The sequence below is a fragment of the Marmota monax genome, unplaced genomic scaffold (assembly GCF_021218885.2).
Source record: "Marmota monax isolate L192 unplaced genomic scaffold, Marmota_monax_Labrador192_F-V1.1 WCK01_AAM20220418_F8-fsc00012, whole genome shotgun sequence".
Taxonomy (NCBI): domain Eukaryota; kingdom Metazoa; phylum Chordata; class Mammalia; order Rodentia; family Sciuridae; genus Marmota; species Marmota monax.
In genome coordinates this window covers 17,988,830-18,003,176 of record NW_026695227.1, presented here as the reverse complement: position 1 = coordinate 18,003,176, position 14,347 = coordinate 17,988,830, and the positions used below count along the sequence as shown (strand labels likewise).

The 14,347-nt window shown below is 37.2% G+C and overlaps 1 protein-coding gene across 8 annotated transcripts in view; it reads left to right on the top strand.

The window, feature by feature from the left end:
- Positions 1-14,347, top strand: part of Dennd5b (DENN domain containing 5B) — a 185,584-nt gene that overhangs the window by 152,635 nt on the left and 18,602 nt on the right. For all 8 annotated transcript variants that reach the window (XM_046435723.2, XM_046435724.2, XM_046435725.2 and 5 more), the window contains 3 exons: positions 4,472-4,600; positions 8,084-8,205; positions 11,609-11,754. In XM_046435723.2, the coding sequence (XP_046291679.1) occupies positions 4,472-4,600; positions 8,084-8,205; positions 11,609-11,754 (397 nt within the window). The remainder of the gene's footprint in view (positions 1-4,471; positions 4,601-8,083; positions 8,206-11,608; positions 11,755-14,347) is intronic.

Below are 14,347 nucleotides of genomic sequence, written 5' to 3'. Positions count from 1 at the left end.
TTGAGAAGAAATGGGTTCAGCTCTCTTAACAAAAATATACAACTACCTGTGTTTTACAATGGCTTCACAGTAGCCATCAACTTAAGGAGGTGGTGGTTTAAAGCTTTGCCACTATGAACTCAAGCCAAATTTCTGAAACCTCATTAAAAAGTGGGGACTGGGGATATAGCTCAGTTGGTAGAGTGCTAGCCTCACATGCACAAGGCCCTGGTTTCAATCCCCAGCACCACACACACACACACACACACACACACACATCAAGTAGTTGCCTGGTATGGTTGTGCATTGGAGCCTGAGGCAGGAGAATCACAAGTTTAACAGCAGTTTGGGCAATTTTGTGGGACCCTGTCTCCAAATAAAAAGGGCTGGGGGCATTGTTGCTGTAGCTAGCTTAGTGGTAGAGCACTTGCCTAGCTTGGGTGAGGCACTGGGTTCAATCCTCAGTACCACATAAAAAATAAATAAATAAAATAAAGTTATTAAAAAAATATTTTAAGGGACTGGGGTTGTGGCTCAGTGGTAGAGCACTTGCCTTGCACACATGAGGCCATGGGTTCGATCCTCAGCACCACATATAAATAAACAAATAAAATAAAGGTATTGTGTCCATCTACAACTGAAAAAAAAATTCAAAGATTAAAAAAAGGGGGGGGGGGCTGTGGATATTACTTGGTGGTAGAGTGCCCCAGTACAAACTGGGTTCAATACCCAGTACGATAGATAGATAGATAGATAGATAGATAGATAGATAGATAGATAGATAGATATAGATAGATAGATCAATCAAAGCAAGCAAGCTAGAGATATAACTCAGTGGAAAGCAATTCTTGATTCAATTTCCAGTGGGGGACAGACACATCATGTAAGGCTACTTATAAGCTCCTTCTAGTTCCTGCTGTTTTACTTTCTTCTATTTTATTTTTATTTATTTTGTCAGGGAGAGGAGGTGCTGCTTGGATTTCACTGTGTTCACTTGATGAGCAGTGTTGCACACTGGTTAAGACCTTGGGCCCTGAACCAGCATGGTGATGTAGACCTGTAATGCTGAGGCAAAAGAATCACTTGAGCACAGAAGTTGAGAAGCAGCCTGGTCAACTCTGTCTTTAAAAAAAAAAAAAAAGTGACCTTGGGCTCCGTAATGGTTAATAATATCTCATATTATAATTCATATTTGTAACTTCTTTCTATAACCACTAGAAACCTGGCTTCCATTATCTAGAATATATTTACTTATTTGTATAACTCTTATATGTTTTGTATATATACTAGGTAATTTTTTAATTGCTAAACCATATGAGAAAAAAAGCTTATTAACTAAATTAGCACACTGTTCATGTCTAACTCTAGCTTTGTCTTTGGCCTTTCAGTATCCAATCAAAATATTGTTTTCTAAAGCTTAGATTAGTTCCTTTTATTCTCTCCATTCACTTCACTATGGTTATACTATTTATTTATAATAATAATACAGTCCTGTTCTTTTTGTTACTTTGTATTCCATTTTGGGTTACCTCCACATTTTGGTTGGTGAATTTGTTTTGTTTTTCCCAAATTTATGTACAATGAAGTTCACTCTTTGTTAGTATGTAGTTCTGTGGGACTTCACAAATACCCAGTCATGATAAAGAACAGTTTTGTTCACCCACCAAATTCCCTGTGCTGCTTCTTAGTTAACCTCTCTTCCAGATCCTCCCCCAGGAAGTGACTGATATATTTCTAAGCTTTTTGCATGGACAAGAACTGGAAGAGTAGTACCTCAGTAACAGTGAGCACACTGGCCTCTCATATATTAATTTCTAAATATAATTCTGTAGCTGCACGCAGTAATGCACACTGCAGTCCCAGCTATTCAGGAGGCTGAGGCAGGAGGATCACAAGTTCAAGTCTAACCTGGGCAACACAGAACCATCTCAAAATACAGAATAAAAAAGGGAATATAGGTCAGTGCATTTAACCCCGAGTACTGCAAAAATAAATAAATAGTTCTCTAATGGGAGGAACCAGGGCTTCCTAGGGAATGGATGATTCCAGGATTCCAATACTGAGAAAAGAAAAAAAAAAAAAACAGGAAAAGTCCGAGGCATCTTGTGGTGCCACAAATAAGGAAATGCCACAAGAATGATAGGGTCATTTTTAAAGAAGCATACTAATTAAATTTAAAGAAAATGCAGTAGAAAAAAATAGTAGTTTAAAGTTTAAGACTTTATTGCTTTTAGTCACCTTTGTTATCAATTGGGGAATGTCCTTGGGCTGAGGAATAGCCACTGCTCTTTCAGAGACTCATATGGAAGGTACCCAATTGGGTTGTCAGGTGCCTAGCTACTGACACCAGACCAGTAAGAACCAGGGTCCAAGAGGATGTTACTTGACACCAGATTTCTCTGTTAATGACCATGTTTAATAGCATTAATTCCTTTAAAATAAGTATTATAAGGGCTGGGGATGTGGCTCAAGCGGTAGCGCGCTAGCCTGGCATGCGTGCGGCCCGGGTTCGATCCTCAGCACCACATACAAACAAAGATGTTGTGTCCGCCAATAACTAAAAAATAAATACTAAAAATTCTCTCTCTCTCTCTCTCTCTCTCTCTCTAAAAAAAATAAAATAAGTATTATAAAATCTGAAAAAATTCTTAGATGTAAGATGGTTTTGGTTAAATCCCACAAAAATTATAACACATCTTCGGGGGAGGCGGGGGGATACTAGGAATTGAACTGATGAGTGTTATACCACCAAACTACACCCCCAGCCTTTTTTATTTTACTTTGAGACAGAGTCTTGCTAAGTTGCCAAGGCTGGCCTCGTACTTGCCATCCTCCTACCTCAGTCTCCTGAGTTACTGGGATTACACCACACCCAGCCACAACTTTACCTCCTGATTCTGACTTGTTTTTTAAGTCATTTCTTTAGTGTATCTGTCTATGTAATATGATAACAGTGCTTTGCATCTTATTGATCAAGAGTGTTGGCTCATACATCAGCACTGAAGATTAAAGTGCTACTTCTTCACATTCAGGGTGAGGAGAAGAAAAAGGGAGAAAGTGAAGAAAAAAGCAAGAACATGTGTGTGTTACAGAGAGGATTTTTTCCTTATTCTGAATGCTTAGAATCAGCAGAGAATAGGTTTTGTTGCAGTATTTATTACAGCCAGAATGAGTCATTCTGGATATTTAAAAAAAAAAAAAATCAAATGAGAAATGATGCATTATATAGTAACAAAGGCTTTTTCATGACTCACCTCCCTGTGGTGGTTTTTATAATTTACCCTCTCTCTAAGGCTTATCCTTCTTGTCTGATCCTCCTTTCCCCTTTAGGAAAAAAATTATTTAGGAAGATAAATTCAGTTTGGCTAAATATAGCACTGACATTTACATGGAATACTAATTTATACATAGACATAACTTTTATTCTATTTTATTTTATTTTTTGGTTCTGGGGAATCAAACCCAGGAACACTTAACCACTTAGCCACATCCCCAGTTCTTTTTAAATTTTTTTGATTTTGAGACAGGTCTCCCTAAGTTGCTTAGGGCCTTGCCAAGTGACTGAGGCTGGCCTTGAATTTATAATCCTCCTGCCGCAGCCTCCCAGGTCACTGGGATTACAGGCATGGGCCACTGCACCCAGTTAAAAGATGTAACTTTTAATTGTTGTTTGACCACACAATTTTTTTTGTGTAGCCACATAATTACCTAAATCTTTCTAGCTTTTAAGATTATCAACACAGTATAATGTGACTTCTGATGCCATAAAAGTAAAATTTTTATATTTTCCATATATTGTCTGGGGCAACTTGAAAAATAGATGAGTAGTTACCAGGTTTAGTGGCACATACCTGTAATTCCATATGCTCAGGAGGCAGGCAGATCATAAATCAGAGGCCAACCTGGGCAGTATAGGGTTCAGCTGCCTCAAAATTTAAAAAATACTAAAATTTAAAAAATACAAAATTTAAAAAATCACTGTAGTTCAGTGATGGAGTACTCCTGGGTTTAATCTCTATTAGTACAAAACAAAAATAAGGGAAAAGAATAAGAAAAAATAGTTAAGTTGATTAAAGTTGTGGCTCATTTTTAAACTATAGAAAAATTATTTTGAATAAGAACTTAACTGTTCATATTGTTTTATTACTTTTCTTTAGCATTGGGAATCATCAAGTGCCTGTTTATGGGTAACTCGGAGGATGAAACAGGGACATAATAAGTCTGAAAGAATAGATGACTGTTAAATGCTTTATCTTAAGATGTTGTTGCTTGTGTGTTTGTATTATAATGACATTTCTGATGTGGGACTAAATTCATGATTCAGATGGAACTTTTTAAGGTTTAATGGGCCTTCAAATTATGTATTACCCATTGCTTCCTCTAAGTATGAAACAGCTTTTTGGTGCCCAGAACTGTTAATTCTTTTTTAGTTCTTTTTTAGCTCAAGTTTTCCTTAGGATCTGTGTCTTTACTGTTACTACTGTTTTTTTAGGCATATTCAAAACATGAGTGAGATCAAAACTGATGTTGGACGAGCTCGGGCATGGATAAGATTATCTCTAGAGAAGAAGCTTTTGTCCCAGCATCTCAAGCAGTTGCTCTCTAACCAACCACTTACCAAGTAAGATATTGCCTTTTGAGACCTTTCTGTTTTGTATGCTGGCAAAGCTGACAAACTGGCATCTTTAGCATGAATTGCTGATTTGTTTGCACATGAATTCTTATTGTGTAACAGGAGTGTACTTCAGAATAAGAAACTATCTTAGGGGGCTGGGGATGTGGCTCAAGCCGTAGCGCACTCACCTGGCATGCGTGCGGCCCGGGTTCTATCCTCAGCACTACATACAAAACAAAGATGTTGTGTCCGCCGATAACTAAAAAATAAATATTAAAAAAATTCTCTCTCTCTCTCTCTCTCTTCCCCCCCCTCCTCCCCCCCTTTTCTCTCTCTCTCTCTTTCAAAAAAGAAAAAAGAAACTATCTTAACATAATATTTGATTATTGCTGGGAGGGCTCATCATATTTTATAGCCAAGGGCCAGATTGCTATGTTCTAATCAGAAAAAAAAAATAATTCATCTGTACAGTTTGACAGCAACTTCGAAACCTAGAGTAGCATAAAAAGGATGGGAGAAGGGTTCACAGTAAAGGGTTTATGACAGTCTTGTCAACATTATGCTCAATAATCTAAAGCCAGGAAACCATTTAATAGCCTGACAATTAATTGTTAATTGGTTTGGTAGTTTCCTTTATCAAGAAATCCTGAATACATGTCTGAATGTATACATTAGAGCTTTTTTGAAGGCTAAGGACTTTTGAGTTTTTAAGAGCATATATATGTAAAGAATCTAACCAAGACCTAAATATGACAGTTTATTGTAATCCCATCATAGTAACCCAGTGCTTTTTGCAGTTCTACTTTTATATGTATCACCCTTGGATTAATTACCCCATGATCATTTTAGGATGAGTCTTAATGTCCAGAGAGTCGTTTTGATAATAAAATGTAATTTATTAACTGTGAACCAGACCTTGTCTTTTAACATTTTTTCCCCCAATCATTAAAGTCATTTATGCCCATTGTGGCTAAAGTACAAAGAGCCAGGCATAGTGGCATACAACTTTAACCCCAGCAACTCGGGAGGCTGAGGCAGGAAGATCACAAGTTCCAAGCCAACCTCAGCAATTTAGCAAGACTCTCAGAAATTTAGCAAGACCCTTTCTCAAAATAAAAAAGACTGGAGATGCAGTTCAGTGATAAAGTACCCCTGAGTTCAATCACCATTACCAAAAACAAAAAAAAAGTACAAAGAAGAAGAACATGATAGTTTATAATCCTATTGCATAAAGAACAATATTAAATATTTCTGTACTTTCATCTATACTGTCATCTATTCATACCTTCTTAGTTAAAATTATAGTGTATTTGCAATTCAGTGCCATCCTTTTTTAGCCTAACATGGTTTCACAATATATAAAAGTTTAAACTCTGAAGTCTGAATACTGCCTTTACTCCTTACTTTTTGAATAGCTTTGGACAAGATAATTAACTTCTCTATGCCTCTGTTCTTCCATTTATAAAAAATGAGATTGCTAATAGACTTATCTCATAGGATTGTCATAAGAATTAAATATATGAGGCTGGGGTTGTAGTTCAGTGGTTGAGTGCTTGCCTCGCATGTGTGAGGTACTAGGTTTGATCCTCAGCACCACATGAAAAAATAAATAATTAAATAAAACAAAGATTTTTTTTTTTAAAAAAAAGAATTAAATATATTAAGCCAGGCGTGTGGCTCACACCTATAATCCCAGCAGCTCGGGTGGCTGAGGCAGGAAGACTGCGAGTTCAAAGCCAGCCTCAGCAAAAGCAAGGCACTAAGCAACTCAGTGAGACCCTGTCTCTAAATAAAATACAAAAAACAGCTGGGGCTGTGGCTTAGTGGTTGAGTACCCCTGAATTCAATCCCTAGTTACCCCATCCCAAAAAAATAAAAAGAGTAATATTTTTTGTAGTAGCAACTATGCCATTGTTAAAACCCTTCATAAACTTTTATCTTAAATGGCCATAACAGTATTCCAGCATGTGAATATATTGTGAAACATTTTAGTTTTTATTTATTTTTTGTTTTTTGTCACTGCTGGGAATTGAACCCAGGATCTTACTTCACCCCAGCTACAGCCCCAGCCTAAAAGGTTTTTACTTCACAAATAACATTTTAGTGGACATTTGTAAGTAAATCTTTTTAAAAATTTTTTTCTTTTGGTACTAGAGATTAAACCCAAGGGCACCTTATCCACTGAGCCACATCCCTTAGCCCTTATTTTAATATTTTATTTAGAGGCAGGGTCTTGCTAAATTGTTTAGGGCCTCACTAAGTTGCTGAAGCTGGCTTTGAACTCTCAATCCCCTGCCTCAGCCTCCCAAACCACTGGCAATATAGGCATGCGCCACCATGCCCAGCTGTAAGTAAACCTTCGCCCACATTTCATATTGTATACTTAGGACTGATCCCTAAAAGTAAAATTTATGAGTTAACGGTTATGACTAGTTGACAGGAACTTACCAACAAATTGCTTTCCTGAAATTTGCAATCCCACCAACTATAAGGATAACATTAGCTCCTCCTTGGTGCCAGTTATAATTTTTAAATCTTTATTGTTTCTTTTTTTTTTTTTTTTTTTTTTTTTTTTTGTGGTGCTGGGGATTGAACCCAGGGCCTTGTGCATGAAAGGTAAGCACTCTACCAACTGAGCTATGTCCCCAGCCCTATTGTTTCATTTTTTGTTTTATTTTGTTTACAGTACTGGGGATTGAACCCAGGGTTGCTTTACACTGAGCTGCATCCCTAGCCCTTTACATTTTTTTGAGACAGGGTCTCACTAAGTTGGACAGGCTGGCCTTGAACTTGTAATCCTTCTACCTCAGCCTCCCAAGTCACTGGGATTACAGGTATGCACCACCATGTCCAACTTCTATTAGTTTAATGAAAAACTTAATTCATGGCAAAGGCAGGCAGGGTGTCACATACCGGTTATCCCAGCAACATGGTAGACTGGGGTAACAGGAAGGCAACTGCAAGGCTAGCCGCAGCAACTTAGCAAGGTCTTTTCTTAAAACAAAAAATTAAAAAGGGAGGGCTGGGGATAGAGTTCCATTGGTAGAGTGCTTGCCTCACATGCACAAGACCCTAGGTTCAATCCCCAGCACCACAAAAAAAAATTAAAAAGGGCTGGAGGGCTGGGATTGTGGCTCAGTGGTAGAGTCCTTACCTCATACATATGAGGTGCTAGGATCAATCTTCAGCCTCACATAAAAATAAATAAAGTTATTTTAATTTTTTTTTAAGGTGGGGAGCTGGGGATGTAGCTCAGTGGTAAAACACCCCTGGGTTCAGTCTCCAATACAAAAAAAAAATTTTTTTTCATGTATTTTCCCCCTTTACTAGTTAAAAACCTTTTATTAACTGTTAATATGTCCATTTTTTGTGAATTCTGTTTTTTCAACATTGTTTTCTTCCCTTTGTTTAGTGAAGTGTTTATTTTTAAATATAATGAAAAGTATAAAAAATACACTGTTGTTTTGTGCTTGTCTTATTCGTTTTTAGGAAGCTTTATAAGCGCTATGCTTTTCTACGTTGTGAAGAAGAAAGAGAGCAGTTTCTTTACCATCTTCTTTCCCTCAATGCTGTGGACTATTTCTGCTTCACCAGTGTGTTCACCACTATCAGTAAGTCTGGAGAACTGACTGTTAAGTAAAGACTCTGTTAGGTAACTAATGGAATAAAAGTGTTCATATCTATAATAATGAGATATACCATAGTACAATGAGGTACACTATGATGGCCCCCCAGATCTCCATTTAGGAATGCAGGATATACCTTAGCTGCTGGGGATAGTCCTCAGTTGCCAGCCAGCCTATGGTAGTACCTCGCTGAAGAAAACTACCTTCCTGTGCATGTACCCTCCAGCCAGGGCCAGCCAGCATCCCACGAGTGATCAGAGGGCTATCTCAGAGCTCACAGTGGATGACAGCTGAGGACATCATTAAGACTGCATCACAGGGCTGGGGTTGTGGCTCAGTGGTAGAGTGCTTGCCTTGAATGTGTGAGGCACTGAGTTCGATTCTCAGCACCACATATAAATAAAACATAAAGGTCCATCAACTAAAATAAATAAAATAAAATTTAAAAAAAGGCTGCATCACAGGGCTGGGGCTATACCTCAGTGGCAGAGCACTTGCCTAGCATGTGTGAGGCCCTGGGTTCCATCCTTAGCAGCACATAAAAATAAATAAAATAAAGGCATTCTATCTACAACTACAAAAAAAAAAAATTAATTAAAAAAGAAGACTGCATCACAACTTAATATCTCCCTCAACCAGTCTTGTTTTCCTCCTCATATGTGGATCCCAGGAGCAACATCATGTGTACTAATTTCTGACTTATTCATCTTTCCAAAACATCCAATCTGATGATAATTGTTACCTACAATGGGTGTAAAAAGGAATGTTTTGTTAAATAAATATTCCAATATTTATCCAAAATACATAAATTCAAAGAATAAGTGTATAATAATAATACACTTATGTGACAACATTATTTAATTTTGTTGATCAAGAAACACCTCAGAATCTTGCTAGATATTGTTGGTCTAGGTTGGGAGGAAATACTGATTGTCATTTTTCCCCCTAGTAATAGGAATTGAACCCAGAGCTTCACATGCTCCGTGACTGAGCTACATCCCTATCCCTTTTTATTTTATTTTGAAATAGGGTCTCAAATAAGTGGCCCAGGCTGGCCTTGAACTTGTGTTTCTCCTGCCTCTGCATCCTAAGCAATTGAGATTAGAAACATACAGCACACCACATTCAGCCTCAACATTTTGTTTTGTTTTCTTTTTTTGTACCAGGAATTGAACCCAGAGGTGCTTAACTACTGAGTCACATCCCCAGCCCCCCACCCTTTTTTTAATATTTTGTTTTAGTTATAGTTGGACACACACCTTTATTTTATAATTTGTTTAGAGACAAAGTCTTACCTGAGTTGCTTAGAGCCTCACTAAATTCCTGAGGCTTGATTTGAACTCATAATCCTGCCTCAGCCTCCCAAACTGCTGGGATTACAGGCATGAACCACCACACCAGCCTCAGTGTATTTTTGATAACTGAACCACAGCATTTATTCTATCCACCATTATTAATTCTTACTTGCAGTGTGTTCCCCTCCCTATTTTGGAGAATTTTTGCTTGTATCAGTTAAGAATTGTGTTCAGCTGCAAATACCAGAAACTTTGAAAAGAAGTTATTTAAATAACAGTAATTTATTTTTCTTATGTAAGAAGTAGTCTGGTAGTAGGCAATCTGCAGTGCTGTCACAGACCGAGACCTATGTCTATTTCCTCCTAGACATTATCAGAGTGTGCTAATCACCTCATGGTCAGAAGATGGCTTCTCTGTCCACATACCTGTAGGAAGGAAGGAGAGAATACCAAAGAGAAAGGGACAGGATGTGTGTTATTATTAATTTATTATGTTACTTCAATTATACGATTCTGAAATGTTATATACAGTTTTAAAAGACAAGAAAGGTCATTTAAGATTCTTAGGGGCTTCCTTATATCTGGACTTTTTCTTCATCTGAATAATTCTTTGAATTTGAGGAATTGAGATACTTTATGAAAGAAGTAGTCTTAGTTAATAATATTGCTCTTTTATACTTAACAGTGTGAATCACTGTTTTGCATCTGTGGGCCCTTTGCAGTGCAGAACTACTGACCCTAAACGGGACTTTTTTTTTTTTTTTTTTTTTGCAACTTTTCTAATCCTATCACTGCAAGAAATTAGAGACTTCTGGCACCTAAAATAAAGTCTTACACTAACCTCTTCTGCTTTCAGTTTCAAAACCGATTTGATTCTGATGATTACTATACCATGAAAGTATGGCCTTTCCTCTGACATTTTCCTTTTCTCCAACCAAAATAAAAGGACAGAAAGGGCAATTATTCACAAACATAAAGAAAGTCATTTATGTAGAATTAAGGAAATTAACCATTCATCCCATTCATTTTCCTTAAGAGTTTGCTGAACTGTGAGTTTATTGTGATGCTGTGTCTGGACACTTTGCCCACTAAATGTTTTTCATCCTATATGTAGATCTTTCAAGGACAGCTTCTGACCACCCCACTTATAACCAAATGAGTAGAAATCCCAAGGATACCAACAACAAAAAAATATATGTACATAAATGTGTATATATATATACACATACACATTTATGTACATACACACACACACACACACATATAATATGTGTTACCCATCCCCATTATTTAAAAGAAGGGAGGACACCTCTAATATCTAACTTGTGCCTTCCACCTTTGGGGTAAGGCCGATGATAGGAAGGTGACATCTAGTGGTGGGCTTTTGGATGTACTGTTAGAGGGAAAAGGCTTCACATAGATCTCTTTCCACATCTTGACCTTTCCCCAAGGTTCTCTTGCATAGGAGTCACCTTTAACAGCTTCCCAAGTTGTGAATTATAGACTTTACACAGTGCCCAAAGTGGAGGCTCCATTGTTTTTTATTATCAGTTTTGTGTGTTGTACAGTAAACTTGGAAGGGGAAAGTTCTGAAGTGCAGTGTTTTAAGCATTCTCCAAGAAAATCAGCAAAAAATGGAATACTAATCTATAAGTCATCTACTCCTCCTTTCATATGAAAACATACTAGTAAATAAGTTCATTGGTACTCAATTTTATTACAGAGTTCATTTTTAAATACATTAAGCAATGAAAACACTATATAGCATAGTGTTCAGGTCCTCAGGTATTCTCTTTTTAATACTTGATATTGTTTATAAATTTAATGATGGTGTATATTATCATGGTGACATATAAGCCACTCGTACATGGCAATGTATGTATCATAGAAACCACCAGCAAAAGTATAGGGTCTTCATAACCTGAATCTTTTCATTCTAGATTAGAAGTTGTGATCTCATCTTTTTGTGTAAGTACATATTAAAAGATCATAAAAGCAAAGTATCTATGAAAATTAGCAGTTCTTATATATTTGTTTTGTTAAAAGAGCTTCTTTATTGTAATTCTTTATTAATTTTCCCTTTTTTATTTTAGTGATTCCATACAGGTCAGTGATCATCCCAATCAAAAAGCTGAGCAATGCAATCATCACATCAAACCCCTGGATCTGTGTATCAGGAGAGCTGGGAGACACAGGAATAATGCAGATTCCCAAAAACCTCCTTGAGATGACTTTTGAGGTAGGGTCCAAGATACCTTTCTTAGCAAAAAAAAGTGTCATATTTAGTTCTACAGAAGGATTCTAGTTTGCTTTTTATCAGTTTTCTATGAATCTGTAAAATAAAGGAATGTGTGAGCATACTGGATCATTTTTGTGATCATATGCTTATTCTTGTCTAAAGTATCTTACACATAGGGGCTGGGGATGTGGCTCAAGTGGTAGCACGCTCGCCTGGGCATGCGTGCGGCCTGGGTTCGATCCTCAGCACCACATACAAACAAAGATGTTGTGTCCGCCGAAAACTAAAAAATAAATATTAAAAAAATTCTCTCTCTCTCTCTCTCTCTCTCTCTCTCTCTCTCTCTCTCAAAAAAAAATAATAAAAAAAATAAAGTATCTTACACTAATCTGTTCTGTATTTTCATTATTGTTATTTTCATTGTTAAGCTCTTTTTTTCTGCTATTTTATGATTCTTAGTACCTAACACAGAATGTGGCAAGAAGAGAACATTGGAATAAATGGTGTCCTCCCTGCCACAACTTAACCATGTTTTGGCAAAAGGACCAGAGAGCTGACATCCATGCTTATGGATTTTAAATCACATAATGGCATTTATAGATCGATTTTATCAAAATGCCTTGTTGCATAATAGTTTTCAGATCTCACCTAGTGAAGTATTTCCCAACATGGAAGTTGAACTTAGCATGTAGGAAGAAGATAGATAACTGTTCATATTTCAAGAGAGAAGTGGTACTATGGGGAAAAGGGTACACTTGTACATTGCTGGTGGGACTGCAAATTGGTGCGGCCAATTTGGAAAGCAGTATGGTGATTCCTGGGAAAGCTGGGAATGGAACCACCATTTGACCCAGCTATTGCCCTTCTCGGACTATTCCCTGAAGACCTTAAAAGAGCGTACTATAGGGATACTGCTATGTTCATAGCAGCACAGTTCACAATAGCTAGACTGTGGAACCAACCTAGATGCCCTTCAATAGATGAATGGATTAAAAAAATGTGGCATTTATACACAATGGAGTATTACTCAGCAATAAAAAATGACAAAATCATGACATTTGCAGGGAAATGGATGGCATTAGAGCAGATTATGCTAAGTGAAGCTAGCCAATCCCTAAAAAACAAATGCCTAATGTCTTCTTTGATATAAGGAGAGCAACTAAGAACAGAGCAGAGAGGAAGAGCATGAGAAAAAGATTAACATTAAACAGGGACGAGAGGTGGAGGGAAAGGGAGAGAGAAGGGAAATTGCATGGAAATGGAAGGAGACCCTCATTGTTATACAAAATTACATATAAGAGGATGTGAGGGGAAAGGAAAAAATAAACAAAACAAAACAAGGGAGAGAAATGAATTACAGTAGATGGGGTAGAGAGAGTAGATGGGAGGGGAGGGGAGGGGAGATAGTAGAGGATAGGAAAGGTAGCAGAATACAACAGTCACTAGTATGGCAATATGTAAAAATGTGGATGTGTAACCGATGTGATACTGCAATCTGTATACGGGGTAAAAATGGGAGTTCATAATCCACTTGAATCAAATGTATGAAATATGATATGTCAAGAGCTTTGTAGTGTTTTGAACAACCAATAATAAAAAGAGAGAGAGAGAGAAGTGGTACTACCTGCAAGTCCTGTTCTCGTGTCCTTTGGGGTCTAGGAATAGCAGTATCCACTCAGAATCGCAGTACTCACCCAAGATCTCATTTTGGCCTTATATATGTAGTGGACTCACAGGCATTTGTATACAAAAGGTTAAAACCCTTGGCTTTTCTTCATCTACCAATTATGGGACATAAGCTACATTGTAAGTCCTATCTTGCTATTTCCAAACACTCTCACTGTATCAATCCACTCTTTTCCGTCTCTGCTGCATGAGTAATTCAAGGTACCATCCTCCCTCAGCTGACTCACTGTGACCCCTTCTCACTGAGATACAAAGAAATGCTTTTAAAACTCATAATTCTGATGTTTCTATCTGACACATGTAGGGTCTATGATGCTTTTCTTATCAGATATTTAAAGTCTGAATTTATGCCAGGTGCAGTGGCATAATCCCAATAACTCAGGAGGCTAAGACAGAAGGATCACAATTGGGGGGCCAGCCTTAGCAACTTAGTGAGACCTGTCTCAAAATAAAAAATTTTAAAGAAGGCTGAGGATGTAGCCCAGTGATAAAGTGCTTCTGGGTTCAATCCCCAGTAGTGCTAAAAAATAAAAAAGTCAGAACTTAATTAGCTTTTATGTTTACAATTGCTATTGTCATTGCTTTATTTTATACTTGTCACAAAGGGTCAGTAAGGATGTTGATAACTGCAGTAGTTTCCGCGCCCCCCCCCCACTTTTTTTTATAGTTTCACTTTCTATTGTTTCAGTTACCTGCAGTCAATCAGTCCAAAAATATTAAACAGAAAATTCCAGAGATAAATAATTCATAAGCTAATTTTGTTTGCTTGGGTATTTTTTAGTTAGGTTTTTTGTTTTTTCTGTGCTAGGTTTCAAATCAAGGGCATTACATATGCTAGGCTAGTGTTCTACCACTGAACTACACCCCTACCCTATAAATAAGTTGAAAATTGTACACCATTCTGAGT